We start from the raw sequence: 27,611 nt of genomic DNA, 5'->3' as shown, positions 1-27,611 counted from the left end.
TATACAGAGAGGGATCAATATTGTAAATGAAACAATGCAAATCTATAGATCAGATCAAAAGGAGGGACATTAGGGAGGTCTGCAGTGTGACCACAAACCACCACTACTGGTGTGTGACTGAGGTGGGCGCCAGGCTCACCACACAGTGATGTGGCAGAATAACAGCCAATCAGCGCGCTCGGGACCTCGTGACCGTACTGGAAGCGAGGCTTGGAACGCAGCGTGTCAGTGACAGGACAGAGCCTCTTCTCCCCGGTGTTTGTTGACAGGAGGACTCTGACCCGCCGCTCAGTAAAGCCCGCAGCCGCCATGGGTGGGCCCGTGCTCCCCGCTGCCCAGCGGCTGTCTTCTCCGGTGTCCGCTCCTACCCGGGACAGTCGCAGCCGGTTCTGCTGCTGGAAACAAAACCAAAAGTAACCTTTGTGTCCGGAAGAGCCGCAGCTCCTCCCTCCAGTCCACCGAGAGAGCAGTGCTGGGCACGGACCCAACCGTGCCAGCTACTGAACGTCCTCCCGCTACCAGGGCGGCAGCCGCCGGCGTCCATGCGTCCTGCTGAAGCGGGTCTGGAGCCATAGAAGCCTGTGGGTCAATGGCCGGTAAGTAGCGCCCTGCATGACGATAGCAGTGTCTGCGCCACCCCGGTCTGCCGCACTGTATGAACATGGCCTCTGTGGAGCTGGCTAACCTCATGAGCCTTCACCATGGCTACTGTAGTGTGTACTGGTATCATACTGGGAGCATTCCTTTACAGCCATGCAGTGCCCATGTTATGACCTATAGTGCTGACATTCCACTACTATATAATGTTATAATACTGACCTACAGTGCTGACATTATACTATTATATAGTGCTATAATACTGACATTACACTACTATGTAGTGCTATAATACTGACCTATAGTGCAGGCATTATACTACTATGTAGTGTTATAATACTGACCTACAGTGCTGACATTATACTATTATATAGTGCTATAATACTGACATTATACTACTATAGTGCTATAATACTGACATTATACTACTATATAGTGTTATAATACTGACGTATAGTGCTGACATTATACTATTATATAGTGTTGTAAGGGTCCATTCACACGTCTGTAGGTGTTTTGCGCATCCGCAAAACACGGACACCGGCAATGTGCGTTCCGCTATTTGCTGACTGTACATTGCCGGCACTATAATAGAAAATGCCTTTTCTTGTCTGCAGTTGCGGACAAGAATAGGACATGTTTTATTTTTTTTGGGAACGGAAGTGCGGATCCGGAAATGTGGATACGGATAGCACATAGTGTGCTGTCCGCATCCGTTCCGGCCCCTTTGAAAATGAATGGGTCCGCAGCCGTTCCGCAAAATTGAAGAACGGATCCGGACACATTATAAGGACGTCTGAATGGCCCCTAACGCTGGGTTCACACCTGTATTGTACCGGCATTTACAATCGCGCATACAGAGACAAGCGAACGCCCATTGTCGCGCGTTCCGGAAAGTCTATGTACGGGAACGCGCGACAAAACGCCCCAAAGAAGCTTAATAACTTTTTATTCAAGTGTGAACCAGGGCCATAGGGAAGCATTGGTTTTCATGTGTTGAGCGTTTTACAGCGCGTTTGAACGCGCTGTAAAACGCTCAGGTGCGAACCCAGCGTAATACTGACACCACGCTGTGCATGTTATACCACCATATAGTGTTATAGAACTGACCTTCAGTGCTGACATTATATAGTGCTATAATACTGATTCTGCAGTGCGCATGTTATACCACCATATAGCCCAATATTACTGTCATACATTATGCATCTTATACCACCATATAGCGCTATACTGCTGTCATACATTATGCATCTTATACCACCATATAGTGCTATACTACTGTCATACATTGCTGAAATCATACCACCATATAGTGCTAGAATACTTGCCCTACAGTGCGCATGTTATACCACCATATAATGCTGTAATAATGACCCTACTGTGCTGAAATCATACCATCATGTAGCGCTATATTATTGTCATACTGTTGTGTAAAGTATACCACCATATACTGTTATGATACTGACATATACCACTATATAGTGCTTTAATACGCCCTGCAGTACTGACATTATAGAACCATACAGAGCTATACTAATACTGCCATACAGTGCTCGTTATTCCACAGTACAGTGCTACAATAAGACTGGCACACAGTGCTGAAATAAGAGTGATACATGATATGAATCCCCTACTGGTGCACATACATCCCATACTATATCCCCGGAGCCCAGCGGCCGGTCCCCCCCACACACACACACTTCGGCAGTAGGAGCCGGACGCAACATTGCGTTCCCCTTGGTTTGTAGATGACGGACCTCCACTGAACGTGCTTTAAATCTCTGGTCGGACCCTGATTCTGCCAAACGTGAACATATCCTACCAGTCCTGACTTTGAAAAATAATTAGCTTCAGAGGTCGCCCTACGTAGGAATAAAAATACTCTGCAAAATGGCAAGAAGAGTATTTTTAGCTGAGGAGGAGTATGAAAGTCTCAGTAGTTCTTGTAAATAATACGTAGGCACACATAACGCTAAGAGGTTGGTATTTACGTGGGGAACATCACTGGTCTCCTCTGTAGTGTCTTCTATGCAGAAGTAGCAGAGGTGGACAATATTACATGCACCTGGCAGAAGATAAGACCCTACCTTCTGTCACTCAGGGGCCAGAGCAGCAAAACTCACAGTAAACACTAAACAGGGAGGTCTACTCGTGGTGGCAGTGGGTAGCACTCTACAGAACCAGAGTGGAGGCAGCAGTGGGTGGCGTGGTGGCACTGGCTGGGGTTAATAAGCCCCTGGGTGGCACTGGCTGAGGTTAATAAGCCCCTGGGTGGTATCTGTTCTGTTTTGCAGTCGTGTGAGAATAGCTTTTTTTTTTTTTTTTTTGCGGACTATAGTGGGCATTTGGCGCAGCAGAATAGGACATGCTTTATCTTTCGCGGCACGGAGATGCTGATAGCACATGGATGTCTGTATTTTCTGACCTCAAAATGTATATGGTCGTGTGCATGAGGCCTAACGGGGACAATATGGCTGTCAATATATCTGGGACAATCTATTACCTATTTGCCAACCCCCTTTGGTTTTTCTGGGGTCTCCCTAAAAATGGAAGCCCTCGTGGACCCCAGCAGGATATAAAGGCAGCATTTCCTAGGCTGGCACTGTTCATGGGGTACACTTTATATCCATAAGTCAATTTGAAGATGGGCACACTCTTAGGCCTCATGTACAGGACCGTTGTGTGCATCCGTGTCCGTTGTTCCGTTTTCCGTGATTTTCTGCGGACCCATTGACTTTCAATGGGTCAGTTGAAAACTCGGAAAATGCACCGTTGTTCATCCGCGTCCGTGATCTGTGTTTCCTGTCCGTCAAAAAAATAAGACCTGTCCTATTTTTATTTATTTTTTTGACGGACAACGGTTCGCGGACCCATTTAAGTCAATGGGTCCGTGAAAAAAAAAAGGATGCACACAAGATTGTCATCCGCGTCCGTAGGCTACTTTCACACAGACGGATCACAGATCCGTCTGCATAAAAGCTTTTTCAGAGCTGTGTTTTCACTTCGTGAAAACTCAGATCCGACAGTATATTCTAACACAGAGGCGTTCCCATAATGATGGGGACGCTTCAAGTTAGAATATATTAAGAACTGTGTACATGACTGCCCCCTGCTGCCTGGCAGCACCTGATCTCTTACAGGGCGCAGTGATCCGCACAATTAACCCCTCAGGTGCCGCACCTGAGGGGTTAATTGTGCGTATTATAGCCCCCTGTAAGAGATCAGGTGCTGCCAGGCAGGAGGGGGGCAGACCCCCCTCTTTCCCCTGTATTACATTCATTGGTGGCCAGTGCGGCCTCCCCACCCCCCCTTCCTAATTAAAATCCCCCCCCCCCATATATTATGGCCCCAGTTGTGCCCCCATCTTTATATTATGGCCCCAGTTGTGCCCTTATACATATACTATGGCCCCAGTTGTGCCCCCATCTTTATATTATGGCCCCAGTTGTGCCCTTATACATATACTCTGACCCCAGTTGTGCCCCCATACATTTATTACGGTCCCAGTTGTGCCCCCATACATTTATTACGGTCCCAGTTGTGCCCCCATACATTTATTACGGTCCCCAGTTGTGCCCCCATACATTTATTACGGTCCCAGTTGTGCCCCCATACATTTATTACGGTCCCAGTTGTGCCCCCATACATTTATTACGGTCCCAGTTGTGCCCCCATACATTTATTACGGTCCCAGTTGTGCCCCCATACATTTATTACGGTCCCAGTTGTGCCCCCATACATTTATTACGGTCCCAGTTGTGCCCCCATACATTTATTACGGTCCCAGTTGTGCCCCCATACATTTATTACGGTCCCAGTTGTGCCCCCATACCATACATTTATTACGGTCCCAGTTGTGCCCCCATACATTTATTACGGTCCCAGTTGTGCCCCCATACATTTATTACGGTCCCAGTTGTGCCCCAATACATTATTACGGTCCCAGTTGTGCCCCCATACATTTATTACGGTCCCAGTTGTGCCCCCATACATTTATTACGGTCCCAGTTGTGCCCCCATACATTTATTATGGCCTCAGTTGGTGGCAGCGGAGAGTTCCGATTGGAGTCCCAGTTTAATCGCTGGGGCTCCGATCGGTAACCATGGCAACCATTGGGCACAACTGGGACCGTAATAAATGTATGGGGGCACAACTGGGACCGTAATAAATGTATGGGGGCACAACTGGGACTGTAAAATGTATGGGGGCACAACTGGGACCGTAATAAATGTATGGGGGCACAACTGGGACCATAGTATATGGGGGGGGTGGGATTTTAATTGGGGGGGAGGGGAGGCCGCACTGGCCACCAATGAGTTTAAAACTGGGGAGGGAGGGGGGGTCTGCCCCCTCCTGCCTGGCAGCACGTGATCTCTTACAGGGGGCTATGATACGCACAATTAACCCCTCAGGTGCCGCACCTAATTGTGCGGATCACAGCCCCCTGTAAGAGATCGGGTGCTGCCAGGCAGCAGGGGGCAGTCATGTACACAGTTCTTAGTATATTCTAACTTGAAGCTGTGTTAGAATATACTGTCGGATCTGAGTTTTCACGCTATAACTCAAATCCGATGGTATATTCTAACATAGAGGCGTTCCCATGGTGATGGGAATGCTTCAAGTTAAAATATACCCTGACTTTACATTGAAAGTCAATTGGGGACGGATCCGTTTGCAATTGCACCATATTGTGTCAATGTCAAACGGATGCGTCCCTATTGACTTTCATTGTAAGTCGGGACGGATTCGTTTGGCTCCGCACGGCCAGGCGGACACCAAAACGACATTTTTTTTTTTACTTTCCTTCATGTCTGGTGATCCTCCCCAAATCACAGAAGACACACGGGGAAAAAAACGGACACGGAACAATGGAACCCCATTTTGCAGACCGTGAAAAAAAACTGTCGTGTGCATGAGGCCTTATGTGGACATTGTAAACCCCAGTTATTTACTCCTGTATGGTGGCAGAGGCACAGTGGCACTAATACTGTATGTACCTGGTGGGTACACAACTGACTTTGGCGGTAGGCAATGTCACCGTCACCTACAAACCCATGGGGAACTTCCAGTAGGCGCTAGTCTCGGGGCCATTACTAAGCCCCCTCTCACACTACAGTCCTCTCTTTCTGTGATCTCTGTGCAGTGCGCTCCATACATACACCTCCACACATAGCAGCCAGCAGCAGATAGAAGCCTGTAGGGTATGCTGCAACTTGTAGTCTTACACCACCTGGGCACACCCCTGACACTTTCTCCTTTGGACTCTTTTGAGGGCGCCCAGAAGGGTCTCCGTTCCTGCCATGCTCTCTATCTGATGCATCTGTCGGCACCTGGGCTCCAGGATTACCGGAGGACTGGGAGGCAGAACATCAAAGGTCCAGCATTGAGGGGGGTGGGGTGGGGGGGGGGGGGGCTACCCCTTTTTCATAAAATGGGTTGATCCCTGATCCATAAGAAAGGATAAAATGAAAGTAGCTGCTGTAAGTGTTCAGCGCCGGAGGAAGGGGCAGTGAGAGAGGAGCGCCAGATCAGCAGCCTTCTTACTGTGCGGAGACTTATTTGCTCTTTCAGGCACCAGCAGTATCTCTGTGCTGCCTCTGATGCTCTCAGCGCTGGTCATTAATGGCAGGGAGATTGTCGTGTGTATCTATAAGCATTACATTTATTTTTAGGGTGTAAAGTTGCCTGTACAGGCATCTGTGTCACTTGAACAGGCGTTATTGCAACCTTTGTCAAGTATATTAGCTTAACAAGCTGGGATACGTTGGGTGCATTCTAAAAAGAGCACATTATTCCCTGTTGTACATTTTATTTTACGATTGTTGCACTCTTCTATTAGACTGCATTTTACACTTCTCTAATACAATAAAGTGGCTTCCCAAATTTATAGGAAAAGGTGGAGCAGATGACCTTTCTGAGATGCCCCTAGGACAATGTGATTTGCTTCTTACAGGGAACTGGTCTGGTTTGGATAAATTCTTTATTGGATTTCTGTGATTTCTATAAAATAGTAAGGGGATCAATGTATACACTATTTGAGGCAGCTACATGTGCTCATTTTTCATTGGAAATGGGGAGGTGAGGATAGACACCGTCCTAGAAAATGGAACGAATGTCTTGTATATGATGTGTGTGGGAGGTACTCTCAGTTCCATATAAAACTGTTGGACAGCCCCAGATATGAACAATAAATCAGGAAGTTATGTCTGCCTCTCTCAGAGCAGGAAATCCCAGCGTTACATAAACCTCCAATCCTTGGTTGAGAGTCACGTATAGTCACGGCTGCACATCCCCTGTTTTCCCTTCCCCCACGACAGCACCACACAGAGAGGATCCGCCCCCAGGGACAGGAAACCTACAGAATAAAAAGGTGGAGCCTCTCTACCCCTTCAGTGGTTTCCTTTCCCTGGAGTAGGAGACCTATAGTTTTTCCAGGTACTAACTGCGGTCTTTTTATCCTAGGGGGTCCCTAGAGGACTGACTATATCCTGCCGGGGTCCATCGCGCTGCGGTTGCAGGCTGACAGGACCCTAGAATCCGGAGGGCTCCAGGGGCTTCTCTGGATCTTGCGGCAGTCGCGTTGACATCTTTCTGAAAGAAGTATTGCCACGTGGTGTCAGGAGGTTGCTCCCGGTAACTGAGCAGCAGGTGCGCGGGCATCTTCCTGAGTGAAACATTACCACGCTGGATCAGGAAGTTGCTCCTAGTAGTTGGATGGCATGTGTGTGGGCATCCTTTGATCAGGTAATGCCACGCTGCTCAAGAATAGACGAGTGGCTACGGAATAGCGCGGCTACTTCTGGTAGCCGGCGGAGAGGTTATGCACTTCCGGAAGTACGTGGGGACGTACGTCCGGCCCACGATATTCAAATTGAGTTGTTTTACCGCCGGGATGTCGAGGCTTTGACAGGCAGCTTACCGTGACCGAGAATTGGCTCATCGTGTTTAAAGCAGCTGTTATAGGCTTCCAGGTTTGGAGGCAGAATGTTGTGTCTCTATCTCTCTTTCTGTATGTATATACAGTACAGACCAAAAGTTTGGACACACCTTCTCTTTCAAAGCGTTTTCTTTATTTTCATGACTATGAAAATTGTAGATTCACACTGAAGGCATACAAAACTATGAATTAACACATGTGGAATTATATACATAACAAAAAAAGTGTGAAACAACTGAAAATATGTCATATTCTAGGTTCTTCAAAGTAGACACCTTTTGCTTTGATTACTGCTTTGCACACTCTTGGCATTCTCTTGATGAGCTTCAAGAGGTAGTCACCTGAAATGGTTTTCACTTCACAGGTGTGCCCTGTCAGGTTTAATAAGTGGGATTTCTTGCCTTATAAATGGGGTTGGGACCGTCAGTTGCGTTGTGGAGAAGTCAGGTGGATACACAGCTGATAGTCCTACTGAATAGACTGTTAGAATTTGTATTGTGGCAAGAAAAAAGCAGCTAAGTAAAGAAAACCGAGTGGCCATCATTACTTTAAGAAATGAAGGTCAGTCAGTCCGAAAAATTGGGAAAACTTTGAAAGTGTCCCCAAGTGCAGTCACAAAAACCATCAAGCGCTACAAAGAAGGCTCACATGCGGACCGCCCCAGTAAAGGAAGACCAAGAGTCACCTCTGCTGCGGAGGATAAGTTCATCCGAGTCACCAGCCTCAGAAATCGCAGGTTAAAAGCAGCTCAGCCGAGAGGCTAAAAGAGTTTGCCAGGTCTGAGGCCCAGAGTGGCGCCGCGATTGCATCACCATCGCGCGAGGCGGTCACGAGGGGGACAGGCTGCACAACAAGCTGAGGCGGATGAACCATCTGAGCCGGAGTTCACCCTCAAGGCGGCATATGACCAGCTATTAGTGGCTATCTCCTCGTGCCAATCCTCGCTGACCGGGAAGCTGGAGGAGGTGAGAGTGGATGTCAGCCTACTCCGCCATGACATGCAGCAGCTGCGCGATCGGGTCAAGACCACTGAGGACCGAGTCTCGGCCCTAGAAGACCTGACAAGACCGATCGAGGGGAGAGTGCAGGACCTGGAGAGAGCGGTGGGTCAGTGGCAGCAGAAATGCGACGACCTAGAAAACAGGTCGCGCCGCAATAACGTGAGAATCCTGGGCCTACCTGAAAAGGCTGAGGGAAGGGATCCGGCAGCATTCCTTGAGGCCTGGTTCAAGGAGCAGTTTCCCGAAGCGCCGTTCACGTCGGCATATGCTGTGGAGAGGGCTCATCGTGTCCCTGCTAGGCCGCCGCCACCAGGGGCTCCTCCGAGGCCGCTTCTGGCGCGGCTCCTGAATTGGAGAGACCGCGATCTACTCCTCAGCCAAGCCAGACACAAGCAGGACATCAGGCACGAAAATGTGAGGATCTCCCTATTCCCGGATTTCTCGGCGGATCTCCAGAAGAGAAGGGCCACATTTGTGGCGGTCAAGCATCGCCTCCGGGAGCTGAACCTGCAATATTCTATGGCCTACCCTGCCCGCCTTAGAGTGATAGATGGAGAGAAAACCGTTTTTTTCAACGATCCCAAAGAGGCTGAGGACTGGGTATCGAGAGCGGCTGTCCGCCCGCCCTTGCGTTGAGAGGTCTCCCTGGGACACAGCAAGTATTCTCTGCTCCCCCAGTTGAGAGGGGTGATGTGGAACTTACAGATGTTATTGTGTACATTCCTGCAGCAGTGGCGCGTTAATGCGGGCAATGGCGTCCTGGACGTTATCTCCTAGCATCCCTCCTGGAGGGGGGGACTTACGTCCGTATGATGGGTCACTGCGCTACTGAGCTCCGCTCCCTTACTTCAATGGCGGCGGTTTTTCATGATTGTGTTGCAGTGAGGGTTGGAGCGACACCTGTGTGGTATTACCAACTATATACCCCATGCAGGTCCCCGAGTTTAGGACCACACTGTTCACTGGTCCTGTACCTGACACACTCAGGTCTTTCATGTTTATGTTATATGTTTTTTTATTGCACGCTCTTGTTCACTCGTTTCAAGCATGGCCTAATGTTTATCACCCTCTGGCAGTGAGGATGTTACACTGTAGAATGCAGATACGCACTGAGCTGAGGCGCGGAGAGCTTGAGGGGTTGCCTGTCCTGAATATAGCTATAGCGTCCTTATGGCCCCCTTGAGGATTATGTCATGGAATGTTAGGGGACTGGGGGACCCAAAGAAGAGGATTGCTGTGTTCTCTCAGATACGGTCTTTTGGTCCCCACATTCTAGGACTTCAGGAGACGCATCTCACCCCGGAAACGGGTCATAGGCTTAAAAAACCCTGGGCCCAGCATCTATTTAATGCATATGGTAGCACGCACTCTAGGGGAGTAGCACTCTTGTTCCATAGGAGTTTGAGATGCGAGATTCACCACTCCATGGTTGACCCGGGAGGCCAGTATATTTTCTTATTTGCTCATGTCGACTGTGCCCCATATGTGATAGTTAACCTGTATAATCCACCCCCTGCCTCTGTCTCTCTATTGCAGTCAGTTGTGGGCTTTGTAACTCGCTACCCTAATGCTCGTTTGATATGTATGGGGGACTTTAATCAGGTCATGAGTGAGGATATGGACAGATTTAGAAGCAGGGCTGATGGCGTGGGTTCGGGAAGTGGAGACACGCCCCTGGCTAGGATTTCTCAGGAGATGGGATGGATAGATTTGTGGAGGGTCAGGAATCCGCATCTTAGAGAATACTCCTGTTTTGCGCCCTCTCGTGGTGCCCTCTCTAGGATAGATTACATGTTCGGCAGTCCGGCAGCCTACACTGACCTGGTGGATATCAGGTATGGACCGCAAGGCCCCTCTGATCATGCTCCGGTACTGGCGGAGTTGGATCCCTCAGACTCTCCTGGAATAGGAAGTAAGATGCGCATCCACCCTTTCTGGCTCACTTTATTTGGTCCTTCAGACAGGGTTCCTGATCAGCTAAAGGTGTTTTTTGAAGCCCAGGATGCCTCTACGGATCACTTGCTACTTTGGGAGACGCTGAAGGCGTATCTTAGAGGCTGCCTTAAGTCCTCCATTTCATATGTAAAGAGGGAAGCGCAGCGTAAAGAGGAGGAATTGCTTGTGAGCTGTAAGGAAGCAGAGAGGAGATTTATTGAGTCCCCCACGGAGGATCACAGAGGGGAGTGGATGACCAAGGGTAGACAATACACCATGCATCTGGAGGAGAAGAGCAGTAGGAAACTCTTTTTCCTTAAGCAGCAGGCGTTTGAGGTGGGTAATAAGGCAGGGAAGTTGCTGGCCCATATAGCGCGGGCGAACACCATGGCCCCACCAGTACTCCATCTTTGGGAGACTGATGGTCGCATTGTGGAAACGGTCCGTGACATTTTGCAGTGCCTTCACGTTTTCTATGCGGACCTATATGAGTCAGCGGCACATTACACTGCGCAGGACTTAGAGGCGTACCTCACTGAGGTCACCTATCCCCGACTTAGCGATCTGGATAGGGGTATTATGGAGGAGGACATCACCTTGGAGGAAGTGGAGAGAGCCATCTCGGATCTTCCCTCTGGGAAGGCTCCGGGCCCTGATGGCATCCCGGTGGAGGTGTATGCTAGGTATAAAGAGATGTTGGCGCCACGGTTGGTTAGGTTATATGAGGCGGCGCACTCCGGTGGATCGTTGCCAGATTCTATGTATGACGCTTCTATTGTTTTGATCTTGAAGCCTGGCAAGGATCCGTTGGACTGTGGATCTTATCGCCCAATCTCGCTACTGAACCTGGATTATAAAATACTGACTAGGATATTAGCCAATAGACTCAACAAGGCGATAACCTCAGTGATCCACGCTGATCAATCGGGGTTCATGCCGGGAAGGTCCACTTCGGATAATATCAGGAGGACCCAGGTGGTTGCGCAGATAGGTTCTGTAGGGAAGGAAAGATGGGCCCTGGCCTCTCTGGACACGGCCAAAGCTTTTGACTCCCTGGAGTGGCCCTTTTTGATAGCTGTGCTGAGGTGTTTCGGATTTGGCCCCAAATTTATTAATTGGATCACTATACTCTATAATAATCCCTCTGCAAGTATTCAGCTCAATGGCTCTTATTCTGATAAGATATCTCTGCGCAGGGGTACTAGGCAGGGTTGCCCGCTCTCGCCTCTTTTGTTTGCCATTGCGATAGAACATCTTGCAATTAGAATTAGGCAGGATCCAGTGTACGCAGGGGTATCAATGGGCTGTAGAGAGGAGAGAATAGGATTGTACGCGGATGACCTGATCCTGTTTGTCTGGTCCGGAGGTGTCCCTGCCAAGGGCGATCGAGGTAATTGCGCTGTTTGGACGTTATTCCGGGCTACACATAAACTGGGGTAAGTCTGCCATCATGCCCTTGTGGGATCACGACTGGGCGAATTACCACCATAATCTCCCGGTAGTTGATAGGTTCAAATATCTTGGGGTGATGATCACTAGAGTTCCGCAGCTTTCTTATGATCTAAATGTTGAGCCCCTGGAATCGCTTTTTCAGGATAAAATGAAAACATGGGAGTCCCTCCCGCTATCGGTTATGGGCAGGCTGAACCTGGTGAAAATGGTCCTGTTACCTAAAGGTTTATATGTGCTTTCACATGCATGCACGCCGATCCCTCAGAGCTTCTTTAAGCGCATACATTCCTTGGTCACCGCTTTTGTCTGGGGGAAGGCTAGAAGGAAGCTTTCACTTTCGGCCCTCCAGAGGTCGAAATTGCAGGGTGGCGCTGCCCTGCCTGATTTCTTTCTCTACTTTATCGCCAGTCAGCTCAGATTCCTGAGGAGCTGGGTTACTGAGATCTCAAGGCCCAATGCGGAATATTATCTGCATGAATATCTACAGGTCACCACTTTATGGCCCGTACTGGAAGGGATGGGACGTCTACAAAAAGCTACACTTCCGCTGCATAAGCTAGCCCATCAGACATGGCAGGCTTCCAAGCTGAATGTGTATAAAGACTTCCCCTGTGACATCCCCATCTGGGATAACTGTATGTTTCCCCATCTGTTGAGATTAGAGGGGGCAGGGGAGTGGAGAAGATATGGGATCCGGGCATTGGGAGACATATATGAGGATAGCAAGCTACTTGCATTCGAGCAAATCCGGGACAGGTTCGTAGTACCAAGCACCATGTTTTATAGGTACCTTCAGCTACGCCATGCGCTTCAGACCCAGTTCAGAGGCATTGGCAGGAGCATATCCAAGTATCCCACTATCGGTATCCTGAGGTCTCAAGGCCCAAGGGGGATCGTTTCGGCCCTCTATACTCACTTGCTTGACTGCCGTATGCTGGTGACCCCGCTGGCTGTAGAGGATAGATGGAAGGGGCTTATACCCTCCTTGACTACCGAGGAGTGGGAGGAGGCTTTATTGGCACCTACCAGAGTGTCTCCCTCTATCAATAATAGGATGACGCAGCTCTTCATCTTGCATTACAGCTATTTGACCCCTAACAGGCTTCACAAGATGGGCAGGATGGACAGCTCCAGATGTCACAGGTGTGGTGGGGAGGGGGCAGACTTTTGGCACCTGGTGTGGGACTGTTCGCACGTCAGGCAGTATTGGGTATCTGTTCTGGAGATTCTTAGGACCCTTGTGCCTCCTACGTTGCAGCTATGTCCCAAAATGTGTATCCTGGGTATAATTGGCGAGGACTCTTGGTCACACTATCATAAGATCTTCCTGGAGAGAACGCTGTTTATGGCCAGGAAGGCGGTCGCCCTGCGCTGGATGGGGGACATTCCCCCCTCTAGGAGTCAATGGCTCTCCCTAGTGAATACTGCAGTGTCTATGGAGAACATAGTCTACAAGCATAGGGGTTGCCCACAGAAGTTTGACAAGGTGTGGGAGTCTGGTGCTCGTCTGCACTCACCATGCATGACTCGAGCCGGTACATGGTGGCCGACGGTTCCTGATAGGCCCTTTTTGGGTACGCAAAGGGGTTTGTGAGAGCTGGCTCGACCGACCTTCCTGGGCCCATAGAGTTGGCCTATATTTGATGTTTGCTTGCATGTTCTGTACCCTGATAATACAGGCTATGTGATCACTCTGTATGCTGTGCCCTGATGTGTACAATCATTCGATTTGTCCGAAGTCTGCTCTGTGCAGTGTATTTGCCATGTGAAAGGCCCCTGCGTGGGTCTCTTTGATTTATATGTGCCATGCTTGTCGCATTGCTGTGCAATAAAACGAGTTTAAAAAAAAAGCAGCTCAGATTAGAGACCAGGTCAATGCCACACAGAGTTCTAGCAGCAGACCCATCTCTAGAACAACTGTTAAGAGGAGACTGTGTGAATCAGGCCTTCATGGTGGAATATCTGCTAGGAAACCACTGCTAAGGACAGGCAACAAGCAGAAGAGACTTGTTTGGGCTAAAGAACACAAGGAATGGACATTAGACCAGTGGAAATCTGTGCTTTGGTCTGATGAGTCCAAATTTGAGATCTTTGGTTCCAACCACCATGTCTTTGTGCGACGCAGAAAAGGTGAACGGATGGACTCTGCATGCCTGGTTCCCACCGTGAAGCATGGAGGAGGAGATGTGATGGTGTGGGGGTGCTTTGCTGGTGACACTGTTGGGGATTTATTCAAAATTGAAGGCATACTGAACCAGCATGGCTACCACAGCATCTTGCAGCGGCATGCTATTCCATCCGGTTTGCGTTTAGTTCGACTTTTTATTTTTCAACAGGACAATGACCCCAAACACACCTCCAGGCTGTGTAAGGGCTATTTGACCATGAAGGAGAGTGATGGGGTGCTGTGCCAGATGACCTGGCCTCCACAGTCACCGGAGCTGAACCCAATCGAGATGGTTAGGGGTGAGCTGGACCACAGAGTGAAGGAAAAAGGGCCAACAAGTGCTAAGCATCTCTGGGAACTCCTTCAAGACTGTTGGAAGACCATTTCAGGTGACTACCTCTTGAAGCTCATCAAGAGAATGCCAAGAGTGTGCAAAGCAAAAGGTGGCTACTTTGAAGAACCTAGAATATGACATATTTTCAGTTGTTTCACACTTTTTTGTTATGTATATAATTCCACATGTGTTAATTCATAGTTTTGATGCCTTCAGTGTGAATCTACAATTTTCATAGTCATGAAAATAAAGAAAATTCTTTGAAAGAGAAGGTGTGTCCAAACTTTTGGTCTGTACTGTGTGTATGTATGTATATGTGTGTGTGTGTGTGTATATATATATATATATATATATATATATATATATATATATATATATATATAGATATAGATATAGATAGATATAGATATAGATATATATATATATATATATATATATATATATATATATATATATATATATATATATATATATATATAGATAATGAAGCAGGCTTTCCCTTGCTGTTAAAAAACAATAATAATTCCAATACGTATGTCAATGGTATGTCGCAGCGATTCCCAAATGTGAAGTGGGTACAAGTCACAGTTCATTACATGCGTTTTTGAGGGACTGCGTTCCCTATCCAGAAGATTAAACCTCTTCAATCTTGAAACATCCAATCTACGAACATAAGCAATTTCTCAGGTCCCACTGTCACCAATCCAGGGCTTCTGTGGGATGTCAGAAAATATGCAAATAGTGAAGTACTATAAATCACCAGTAACCTTTCCTACGTGATTGAACTCACAAGCGCAGCTTGGTATATAGGCACATCGTATAAACTCCAGGGCTCTCCTGCTTTTAATCCTCCTTTCGCCACCGCTAAAAAACATTTAATCGGTCCAATAGTAACCAAAGCACTGCTTGCAAAATCAGCATATAAAGGATTTATTATACTCGCAAGCTGTCTTTACAATCCTGCCCGCCCCGGGTTTCGCTCCACGCTTCGTCAGTGGCGTCACCATCTTTTTACCCACACACATTATATACCCTCCCTCCCCCATAAAATTACCTTATAAAATACTCCTGCAACACTTGTATCCAGCTAAGTGACAATCCCCTTTAGTGCCCTAAATAGATAGATCTCTCCAATACTTATTTTTATACTTTGTACGTATGTTTCAGCTTCAACCCATTTCTCCGTTCATACTCATTCATTCATTTGTCTCCTGTATCTCTTACTCCCGCTCATAATCACTCCCCTTGTAAACACCCTCCTTTCCTGATTGGTAGGTGGCCATTCCTGCTCACTCCCACAGTACACACCTCCCTATCTTAATTGGTGAGTGATACCTTTTGGTCCTTCCCACAGCACACACCTCCCTCTCCTGATTGGTGGACAGTGAGCGGCTGTATATCTCCCTTACACTCGAATCACTGCTATTCCACCAGGCACGATTTCAAGTCACTGCGGTTGGATAGTATCAAGTTAGTAGATCCATTTAACCTCCTGCCGATCTATCTTCTTAATAACATCTCCTCCTCGCCAGTCATTTTTTACCAACTCTAATCCAGCAAACACAAGTCCTCTCTGATTTTTTTTGATGGACCTTTTTGAAATGCATAGACACCCCATGGGTCTCTAACCCCTTCCTAATATTGTTGATATGTTCCTGTATCCGAACCTTCAATTTTCTCATTGTGCGTCCTACATGCTGGAGGCCACACGGGCACTCCAGCATGTATACCACTCCCACATTGTGACATGTAATTTATCCTTTAACCACTTAAGGACCACCGGTTTATACCCCCTAGAGACCAGGCCCTTTTTTACAAATCGGCACTTCACAACTTTAACGGTTTATTGCTCGGTCATGCAACTTGGCACCCAAATGAATTTTACCCCCTTTTCTTCTCACAAATACAGCTTTCTTTTGATGGTATTTGATTGCTGCTGAGATTTTTTGTTTTTCTGATATTAATAAAAAAGACCCCAATTTTCTCAAAAAAAGTGTGTTTAACTTTTTCTGGTAAAATTGTTCAAATATAATTACATTCCTATACAAGTTTGTGTCATAATTTATTGTGCTACATGTCTTTGATAAAAAAAATTCCAATAAGTGTATATTTATTGGTTTTTGCAAAAGTTATAGCGTTTACAAACTATGGTACAAAAATGTGAATTTCCGCATTTTGAAGCAGCTCTGACTTTCTGAGCACCTGTCATGTTTCTCGAGGTGCTAGAATGCCAGGATAGTATAAATACCCCCAAATGACCCCATTTTAGAAAGACGATACCCCAAAGTATTCGCGGAGGGGCATGGTGAGTTCATGTATGATTTAATTTTTTTTTTCACAAGTTAGTGGAAAATGACACTTTCTGAGGGAGAAAAAATAAGAAAGTTTCCATTTCTGCTAACTTCTGCCCAAAAAAAAATCTCCCATGGACTCACTATGCCCCTCAGTGAATACCTTGGGGTGTCTACTTTCCGAAATGGGGTCATTTGTGGGGTGTGTTTACTGTTCTGGCATTTTGGGTGGGGGTAAATTCTGAGCAACCCTGTAAAGCCTTAAAGGGACTCTGTCACCACTTTCTAACCCCCACTTTTAAAACTATAGTTCTGTCCATGGAGCCCCTGTGATTTCAATGGTGGTGTTATATGCGAAATCCGCAGGCTCGTTTTGATAAAAAAACCTTTTATCTAACCTGTCAGTCATGAGGATAAGGTGCCCAGGGCGTTTCTCCCGGTCTGAACATGCCGCCGCCGCCGTTGGTGCCCAGCTCCTCCTCTGATCCTTTCAGCGCCGCCTGAATGTGAAGAAATACGCCTCCGGCTCTCCCTCAGTCCCCCCTCCTTTTCTAAAATTTCGCGCGTGCGCACAGGCCTGTGCCTGATGCGCCCGTGCAGACTTTTCGATTCAGCCTCATTGAGCGAAGTGCGCATGCGCATGCGCACTTCGCTCAACCTCCCGATAACGCGAACACTGCCGCACGCGCGGGATCTTAGAAAAGAAGGAGGGGGGACTGAGGGAGAGCCGGAGGCGTATTTCTTGACATTCAGGCGGCGCAAATTCAAGGCAGAGGAGGAGCTGGGCACCAACGGCGGCGGCGGCTGGCGGCATGTTCAGACCAGGAGAAACGCCCTGGGCACCTTATCCTCATGACTGACAGGTTAGATAAAAGTTTTTTTTATCAAAACGAGCCTGCGGATTTCGCGTATAACAACACCATTGAAATCACAGGGGCTCCATGGACAGAACTATAGTTTTAAAAGTGGGGGTTAGAAAGTGGTGACACAGTCCCTTTAAGGTACTCGTTGGACTTTCGGCCCCTTTACGCACCTAGGCTGCAAAAAAGTGTCACATGTGGTATAGCCGTACTCAGAAGAAGTAGGGCAATGTGTTTTGGGGTGTATTTTTACATATACCCATACTGTGTGTGAGAAATATCTCTGTAAATGACAACTTTAAAAAAAAATTATACAAAAGTTGTCAATTTACAGAGACATTTCTCTCACCCAGCATGGGTATATGTAAAAATACACCCCAAAACACATTGCCCTACTTCTTCTGAGTACGGCGATACCACATGTGTGATTTATTTTTATTTATTTTTATTTATTTTTGCAGCTTAGGTGCACAAAGGGGTCCAAATTCCAATGAGTACCTTTTAGGATTTCACAGGGCATTTTTACGCATTTGGATTCCGTGAGGGGTATGGTGAGTTCATGTAAGATTTTATTTTTTGTCACAAGTTAGTGGAATATGAGACTTTGTAAGAAAAAAAAAAAATAACAATTTCTGCTAACTTGTGCCCAAAAAAAAAATCTTCTATGAACTCGCCATGCCCCTCAAAAGTGATCTTTATAGCGCAGCGATTTTTACGGGGTTTTTGCAGTGATCAGAAAAAAAAATATTCTGTCACTGCGGTGGGGCGGACTGAACACAAGTATGGGCACAAGATTAGGCCTGATCAGGCGAACACTGCGTTTTTTGTAGAGCCTAAGGTGACCCTAATTTACTGATATAGATCTGATTGCAATCAGTCTTGATCACTTAGAGATACTATATAGTACTAGTGCTGCTTAGCGACAGCGATGATGCTAATCAGCGACTGCGGTGCGGTGGGCTGGGCGCTAACTACCTAACAAGTAGCTAACTAACTGGCGGTGATAAGGGACCCTTACAGGGGGGTGATCAATGACAGGGGGGTGATCAGGGGTTAATAAGTGATGAGGGGGGGGGGGTGGTGCTTGGTGCTACTTACAGAGCTCGGGCAACATCTATTGTTTTGATTTGTTACTTTTTGCCGCCTTTTCTTTCTCTCAGCATCATCTTTCGGGAGGGTTAGGGGCTCCCCGTCCACATTACTGCCAGGTTTCCACTTTCCTGCACCTAAGTTCAGCCAGTTTTTTTCTGCTATTGCGTTCAGTGTTTGCTTTGCAGCTGCTATGAGCAAGTGTATATTTGCAGTATAAAGTTCTGGCATAAATTATAGCAGTCTATTGGAATATGTGAGGCTGTGTCCCCTCCTGCCTTTATTTTGAAAATGGACCTAAAAGGTACAAGACAGTCATACATTTTCGCAGAACATTGGTAAACTATATTGGCCTTTTTTTTTTACTCCAGAAAATTGGCACATATGGGTTAATTTCCTTTATTCGGATTTTGGATCTAATAAGACAAATGATCTTAAATCTGGATCTGTATGACGTATCTGTCTCTTTCAGGCTACGTTGATGCCTGTGGCAGGACCATCATATGGCAGCCAATGGTCATAGCTGCCCAGAGCTTGTGTGTGTTCTAAGCTGAGACCTTTCAATGGTTGTTTATATGGCAGAATGTGTTCCTGGGATATTATGGATGAATTTGTCCTGTATTATTATTTATTACTGTACTACTTGAATTTACAGCGTTTTTGTTTCGTAACCTGAAGCTTTGCAGGGTAATCCTGTAGATAAAGAGTTGCCCTTTAAGCGTCTGTTTCCGGGGTTATCTTTTATTTAAAGGAATGTAACTTGCCAGCTCCTGTGGTGACTCAATATCAATCAATATTACAGCCTGGCGAGCAGTTTTCTCTGGAATATGTCAGCAAAATCATCCCTCTCATTTATTTTTATTTAAAGCTCCCATAAATAGACATCAGTACTCGAAAAGTAGCGTCCATGTGACCTCTATATGAAGAGTCTAGAAACTTGCTGTCAGTGAATAGGGGAGGGGACTGTGGGTATGTGCTTCACTGGCCCTTCTTATGGTTAAAGGGGTATTTCCAAGATCGACAGTTATCACATATCTACTGTGTAGGTCTGGGGTCAGCAACCTTTGGAACGCCAGCTGCTGTGAAACTACAACTCCCTTCATGGATGTTTGCTCAAGTGTTCCTGTGGCTCCCATAGAAGTGAAAAAAGCATTCTGGGAATTATAGCTTCAGAACAGCTAGAGTGCCGAAGGTTGATGATCTCTGGTATAGGTGATAAATGTCTGATTGCTGGAACCCCATGATCAGAGGAACGAGGGTCCCATTTCTTCTCACTTCACCCCCCACAGAAAGGATGACCTCGAATGGAGTGGTAGCGACGTATGCACACTGCTGTTCATTGTCTATGGGGCTGTCAAAGAACCAGCAATAAACATACAATTCTTTTCAATATCCAATAAACTTATTCCACTAGAATCGTTTCCAATATCCTTTATTAAAGGGGATCTTCATTTCTTAAAAATGATATGGAAATGGCCTATGTCAGTAATATCAGTCACTGATGTACTGTCTGTAGCAGAGTTGCCTGTAAACCAGCCTTGCATGCAGTCACATAACCTGAACACATAGTTATCTGCCCTCTCCCTGATGTACAGTAGAGGTTTCTGGCTCTCCCCATTGCTCTCTCTCTGGAAGGATTGTATTTAATATGATGGGCAAGTTAAATGTTTCATGAGAATTGTAGTAATCCCACCTCAGCAAGCCCTAGCAGGATCAAAACAAGGGTGCAGCACAGAGCTGGGAAAGCTAATGAAAATGGAAAATGGCTACTTCTGATCAACGGCTGCATCACCTGGTGAGCATTTAGGGCTCTTATACACTTGCGTTCTTTTCTTCCGGCATAGAGTTCCGTCGTCGGGGCTCTATGCCGGAAGAATCCTGATCAGGATTATCCCCATGCATTCTGAATGGAGAGAAATCCGTTCAGGATGCATCAGGATGTCTTCAGTTCAGGACCGCAACGTTTTTTGGCCAGAGAAAATACCGCAGCATGCTGCGCTTTTTGCTCCGGCCAAAAATCCTGAACACTTGCCGCAAGGCCGGATCCGGAATTAATGCCCATTGAAAGGCATTAATCCAGATCCGGCCTTAAGCTAAACGTCGTTTCGGCGCATTGCCGGATCCGACGTTTAGCTTTTTCTGAATGGTTACCATGGCTGCCGGGATGCTAAAGTCCCGGCAGCCATGGTAAAGTGTAGTGGGGAAGCAGTATACTTACCGTCCGTGCGGCTCCCGGGGCGCTCCAGAGTGACGTCAGGGCGCCCCACGCGCATTGATGATGTGATCGCATGGACACGTCATCTGTGCGCATGGGGCGCTCTGACGTCATTCTGGAGCGCCCCGGGAGCCGCACGGACGGTAAGTATACCGCTCCCCACTACTCCTATGGCAACCAGGACTTTAATAGCTTTCAGTTCACTTGCGTTTTTCCGGATCCGGCGTGTAATTCCGGCAAATGGAGTACACGACGGATCCGGACAACGCAAGTGTGAAAGAGCCTTAGACATGTAAAAATACTTTTGTACATTTTATATAACCCTGGGAGAACCCTTTAAATACATATTATAGACATAATCTTCACAAACCATTAAAATCATTTCAAAATACGATACACAATAATACAAAAAATCCCCAACGGGATATGTAAATGGTAACATCTTTATGAATCATTGCCCAGAACCAAACGCAACGTGCCTATTCTTCAGAAGTCTATGGACATTAATACGCTGGTATCATAAAAGCTGTTGATTTACAGCCTGCGGGGTCTCTGCTGAGTTATTGTAAGCCATGCTGAACTGCTCCTTTTTCATGTCTTAAGTGTTGCCTTTCTTTTGTTTCAGCCATCATGGATTCCTTTATAGATGATGACATTTGTATCCTGACTCAAGAGAAAGAAGACCATACAAAAGGAAACGAAAGCGCCCCCCTTTCTGCCTCTTCCGGAGAGTCCTCAGTTGCCTCACACTTTGCCCTTGTTACAGCGTATGAAGACATCAAGAAGCGCCTTAAGGACTCTGAACGGGAAAATTACATGTTAAAGAAAAGATTAAGACAAACGGAGGATAAGGTATAATTGTAAACACCCGAATTCAGGACTTTATTTCTAGCGATGCCAGAGGTGGGATCCTCATCTGTCAGACATTTATGGAATGTCCATTGATGGCTAAGATGGGAAAGACCCTTTAATATCTCTATTTAATGGGCGCTGAACATTGCCCCTTAGGCTTCTTTCACATGGCTATATTTGTTCTCAGTGCGAGGTTAGTTTATTCTGTGCCACATACTTTAGTTTATAATGTGTAGGGCGGAATCGCCTGAAGCATATTTCTGTTCTGCTTTGGCTCTGATCTTTACTTCTATATACTGAGCACCTGAAGTTTGGAAATTTATACTGAGACACTCAGAGGTTAACACATGCTTCCTTTGGAGCTATTCACTTACGCTGGGTTCACACCTGAGCGTTTTACAGCGCGTTCCTACGCGCTGTAAAACGCACAACAGGCAAGAACCAATGATTCCCTATGGGAATGGTTCTCACCTGGGCGTTTTACAGCGCGTACGATCGCGCTGTAAAACGCCCGACGCTCAAACAAGTGCTTGAGCTTTTTTTTGGGCGTTTGTCACGCGTTCCCGCACATAGAAATTCGGGAACGCGCGACAATGTTTGAACGCCAGTCTCTGTATGCGCGATTGTAAACGCCCGTACAATCGCGCATACAGAGCGCTCGTTTCAGAACGCTCAGGTGTGAACCCAGCGTTAAGGGCATCTGTCGACAGGGGTGCACCTAGCCTTTCTGCTGCCTGACGCGAAAATTTAAACAGCTCCCTCATAATTCTTAACCTAACCCCTTCCCTCCTAACATTACGTATATCACTACAGAACATACAGGGTAACACACCGCCTCATACCTCTTTCATCTCCTTTGATGTAATGTTCTCTTTCCTCATCTTCTCCCTTCAGGCCAGACCACCATTTTTCAGCCATTTCTCGTTTGACCAAAAGAAAATCTTAGTTTACTACTTTTCCATCATCCATCCTCCTACCTTCTCGACAAATCTTCCTACCACCCGCAATACTGTGCCCACTGTGCTCCCCAATATTATGCTGCAGAAACAGATAAACCAAGTGATAATACTAGTGCCATGGGGATAGTACCCTTCAATAAATATTGGCACGTAGTGTCCTAAAATAACTGCGCCCAGCCCCTGACACTAATAGTGTAAACATAATACCCCACAAAAATAATTGTGGTAAGCTGATACCACGGGGGCACCTGAGCACAGTAATAGTGCTCCCCAAAGTCCCACCAATAGTAATAATTCTCTGCTAGAGGTAGTAATAGTGCTCCTACAGTGCCCCCAACATGTCCCCATTGTGCCCCAGAAGTAATAATGCTCCCATAGTGCCCATACTAGTAATCATGTTCCCCATAGACCCCCAGTAGTAATAAAGCTCACCATAATGCCCCCTAGTAGTAATAATTCTCCTTATAATGTAACCGTACAAAAAGTGCCCCCTTATAATGTGTGCCAGTGTAAAAATGCCCCCAGTAATGTCCCCATAGTGCTCCCATAATGTGCCAGTATAAAATACCCCTTCTTGGTGCCCCAGTAGATAACCCCATAGTACTCCTCTCCTCCCTTCCCCCTAGTACCCACCATAATGTGTCCCAGTATAAAATGCCCCTTTAGAGAGACCCCCATATAAAATACCCCACTGTGGCCTCAGATGCCCCCATATAAAATACCCCTTTGTAGATGCCCTCATAGCCCCCCCCAATACTATGCCAGTAAGAAGTGCCCTATAGATGCCATCACAGTGCCCCTCAATAATGTGCCAGTAAGAAATACCCCTCCCCCAATCATGTGCCAGTAACAAGTGCCCCCAATAGCTCTCCTCTCCTGTATTGTACCATATGAAAAAAATTAAACACACAAACTTACCTCCATCAGGCTGGCAGCGATGCGATGCAGGCCTCTTCCGGCCTGTGTCCCGCGCTGTATGGCCCAGGCGGCACGATGACGTCACTGCCTCCCCTGCCCCGCAGCATCCATCTGTATCGCTGTCCTGAGGATGGCGATAAAGAGAACTATGGAGATGAACGCTTCACAATGGAAGTGCTCATCTTCCTGTGCCCTGTTGCTGCCACCCCCCACTTGTCACCAGGGCCGCGCTACATGAGGCGATCGCCTAACCTCGCCTAATTGGTGGTGTGGCCCTGTCTGTCAGCAGATTTGCACCTATGACACTGGCTGACCTGTTACATGTGCACTTGGCAGCTGAGGACATCTGTGTTGGCCCCATGTTTATATGTGTCCACATTGCTGAGAAAAATTAAGTTTTAATATATGCAAATGAGCCGTTACATCTAGAGGCTCTGTTCTCTCTGCAACTACTGTGCCCTCTGCACTTTAACAGGGCCAGGCTGTTTCTAATTGTTTTGCTTGTAAATGTTTAGCTTTGTGGAGAATCGAGCATGGGGGAAAGTGACAAAGTGAACAAGGCCTACAGTGCATTCCGGGAGATTTCTATTGAGAGAGACAATCTGAAAAAGAAACTGAGTGCATTGGTAAGTATATCAATTTGTTGAAGCTCTCAGGAGAAAGGGCTACTGGTTCTCCTTGCAGAGGTCCAGCTGATTGTGGCAGTGCTCCCTGGGGGAAAATCTGTAAAGTGGTTCTCCTCCAGAAAGAAGAAAACTGTCTCTCTAGTGCCACCTATAGGTAGCTACCCGAAAGTCAATGTGCATCAGCGGCATCTCGTCCAGCCAACCTGTACCCTCCTTTGTACTGCTGTCTACAGATGTTTCATAGCTTTTTAAAGCGGTGGCTATTGCGTTAGAGAATGTTGCCTTTTGGAGGAGAGCTGATTTGCATTGTACTAAGATGTATTGTTAACCTCGCCCTGTAGAGGCTTTTATGCTATATTTAACCCCCACTGGTGGGACTGAGTAGCAGCTCATGTTGTGCATGCACGGACTCAGTGTTCTAATTGATTTATTAGTTACTATGGATTTTTCATTTACGTAGGAGAAGGAGAAGATGGAATTCACAAGAAATTTCAATGAGCAGTTGCAGTCAAAAGAGGTAGAGCTGCTGCAAGTGAAATCTGAACTGGAGACTCATCAGGGTAAGTTATAGCTGTGATGATCCGTGTCTCCAGGCCTGCTCCTGAGTAAGGCTACATTCTCACGAACGTATTTTGTTTTCATGTCCGTTCCGTTTTTGTTTTTATTTGCGGATAGGTTCCGGACCCATTCATTTCAACGGGTCCGCAAAAAATGCGGAAAGCACATTGTTTGCTATCCGCATCAGTATGTCCGTTCTGTAGCCCCCAAAAAAGATAGAACATGTCCTATCCTTCTCCATTTTGCGGACAAGGATAGGCATTTTTACAATGGATCCGCAAAAAAAAAAAAAACGGATGCCATACGATACGAATGTATCCGCAAAAAAAACGATGCAATTTTTAAAAAAAAATTATGCAGACCGCAAAACACATACGGTCGTGTGAACGTAGCCTAAAAGGAATTCAGATTTTTTTATTTAATTTTTTTTTGTTTCAATAAAATAACTCACGATTTTAAAAGTCGTTATTTTTTTCCTATCATAAAACAATCATTTTTTTTTTTGTTTTGTTTTTTTATTATAAAAAGTCTGTGAAGCTCTAGGCTTGAAAGGGTTTTCCGGGATTTCAAAAAGAACTGGCTGGACAAGTACCGTATTTTTCGCTTTATAAGACGCACTTTTTTCCCCCCAAAAGTGGGGGGAAAATGGCCGTGCGTCTTATAAAGCGAATACTTCGCTGGCCGCTATGCTGCACAGCGCGGCCAGCGAAGTATCAGTGACAGTGTGGAGGGAGGAGGCAGAGACACTCATGGCGGGGCCCGGTGCAGTGACTCTACTCTAATACACGGGGCCCCGCAACTGTTAAACATTCAATCTGATCTATATCTAATAGTATATGCTCTGTACAGCTCTTACTGTAGTACCGTAAGTATAGCGCAGACCGGCATCTCCCTCGGTCATGCGCCGCTTGCCGCACCTCCTTCCTCATGCGCCGCCTGCCCCAGCTCCCTCTGTCATGCGCCGCCTGCCCCAGCTCCCTCTGTCATGCGCCGCCTGCCTGTTCATTCATAAAGTGAGATAAGCAGGCAGGCGGCGCATGAGGAGGGAGCTGGGGCAGGCAGCGCATGACAGAGGGAGCTGGGGCAGGCAGCGCATGACAGAGGGAGCTGGAGCAGACGGCGCATGACAGAGGGAGCTGGAGCAGGTAGTGCATGACCGATGGAGATGCCGGTCTGCGCTATACTTACGGTACTACATTAAGAGCCGTACAGAGCATATACTATTAGATATATATCAGATTGAATGTTTAACAGTTGCGGGGCCCGGTGTATTAGAGTAGAGTCACTGCACCGGGCCCCGCCATGAGTGTCTCCGCCTCCTCCCTCCACACTGATGCATCTGATGGGGGATCTGTAGATGACACTTAGGGGGATCTGTGGATGACATAAGTGTCATCCACAGAGCCCCATAAGTGTTATCCACAGATCCCCCCTCAGTGTCATGCACAGATCCCCCCTCAGTGTAATCTACAGATCCCCCATAACAGTGCGTCATCCACAGATCCCCCATAACAGTGCGTCATCCACAGATCCCCCCATAACAGTGCGTCATCCACAGATCCCCCCATAACAGTGCGTCATCCACAGATCCCCCCATAACAGTGCGTCATCCACAGATCCCCCCATAACAGTGCGTCATCCACAGATCCCCCCATAACAGTGCGTCATCCACAGATCCCCCCATAACAGTGCGTCATCCACAGATCCCCCCATAACAGTGCGTCATCCACAGATCCCCCCATAACAGTGCGTCATCCACAGATCCCCCCATAACAGTGCGTCATCCACAGATCCCCCCATAACAGTGCGTCATCCACAGATCCCCCCATAACAGTGCGTCATCCACAGATCCCCCATAACAGTGCGTCATCCACAGATCCCCCCATAACAGTGCGTCATCCACAGATCCCCCCATAACAGTGCGTCATCCACAGATCCCCCCATAACAGTGCGTCATCCACAGATCCCCCCATAACAGTGCGTCATCCACAGATCCCCCCATAACAGTGCGTCATCCACAGATCCCCCCATAACAGTGCGTCATCCACAGATCCCCCCATAACAGTGCGTCATCCACAGATCCCCCCATAACAGTGCGTCATCCACAGATCCCCCCATAACAGTGCGTCATCCACAGATCCCCCCATAACAGTGCGTCATCCACAGATCCCCCCATAACAGTGCGTCATCCACAGATCCCCATAACAGTGCGTCATCCCCAGATCACCTTTAGTTCAAAAGCTACCAAAAGCACACCTTTTGGTTCAAAATATTTTTTTCTTATTTTCCTCCTCAAAAACCTAGGTGCGTCTTATCATCAGGTGCGTCTTATAAAGAGAAAAATACGGTAATAAAATAAAAATAAGCATTACTCACCTGTTAAATGCCCTTTCTCCCCCAGCTCGAGTGCTCCACTGGTTACCTATGGTTCACCTATGACAGCACCCCTGGAGACACCGCCTCCACCTCCTCAGAACAGGAAACAGGAACCAGAACTGCCTTTTAAAAGAGGGATCATCCCCTCTACCTCCAGTTCTGTTTCCTGTCCTAAGGGGCAGGAGGGAATCGGATCCGCTGGAATAAAACTAAGATGGAGCTGCAGGGGCCCCGGCTATTGTTATAGTGTGAGGAGGGTTATCTCATGCGGCATAAGACTCCTTTAAAGGCCACTGCAGAAGTGTGGGCTCCCTTCTCTCTCCCTACCTCTTTCGTTCTCCTTCCCGGGTCCTGGGGAGGTTTTGGCCTTTTAGCGCTCCTGCGAGACTCTGCGGCCGTGTTCGCACGTTCGGCCAGCGTGCTGGATTCCCTTACTTCTGGGT

At 47.2% G+C, this 27,611-nt stretch overlaps 1 protein-coding gene across 1 annotated transcript in view; it reads left to right on the top strand.

Annotated features, from left to right (window-relative positions):
• The first annotated feature begins 213 nt into the window (after positions 1-213).
• The window catches only part of AZI2 (5-azacytidine induced 2), a 61,651-nt gene continuing 34,253 nt past the window's right edge, over positions 214-27,611 (top strand). The window contains exons 1-4 of the mRNA XM_044294336.1: positions 214-596; positions 21,505-21,731; positions 24,124-24,234; positions 24,695-24,794. Coding sequence (XP_044150271.1) covers positions 590-596; positions 21,505-21,731; positions 24,124-24,234; positions 24,695-24,794 — 445 coding nt within the window. The 5' untranslated portion in view covers positions 214-589. The remainder of the gene's footprint in view (positions 597-21,504; positions 21,732-24,123; positions 24,235-24,694; positions 24,795-27,611) is intronic.

The sequence above is a fragment of the Bufo gargarizans genome, chromosome 5 (assembly GCF_014858855.1).
Source record: "Bufo gargarizans isolate SCDJY-AF-19 chromosome 5, ASM1485885v1, whole genome shotgun sequence".
Classification (NCBI taxonomy): Eukaryota; Metazoa; Chordata; class Amphibia; order Anura; family Bufonidae; genus Bufo; species Bufo gargarizans.
The sequence above is the reverse complement of the archived record's forward strand: the minus strand, read 5'-3'. Positions and strand labels throughout refer to the sequence as shown.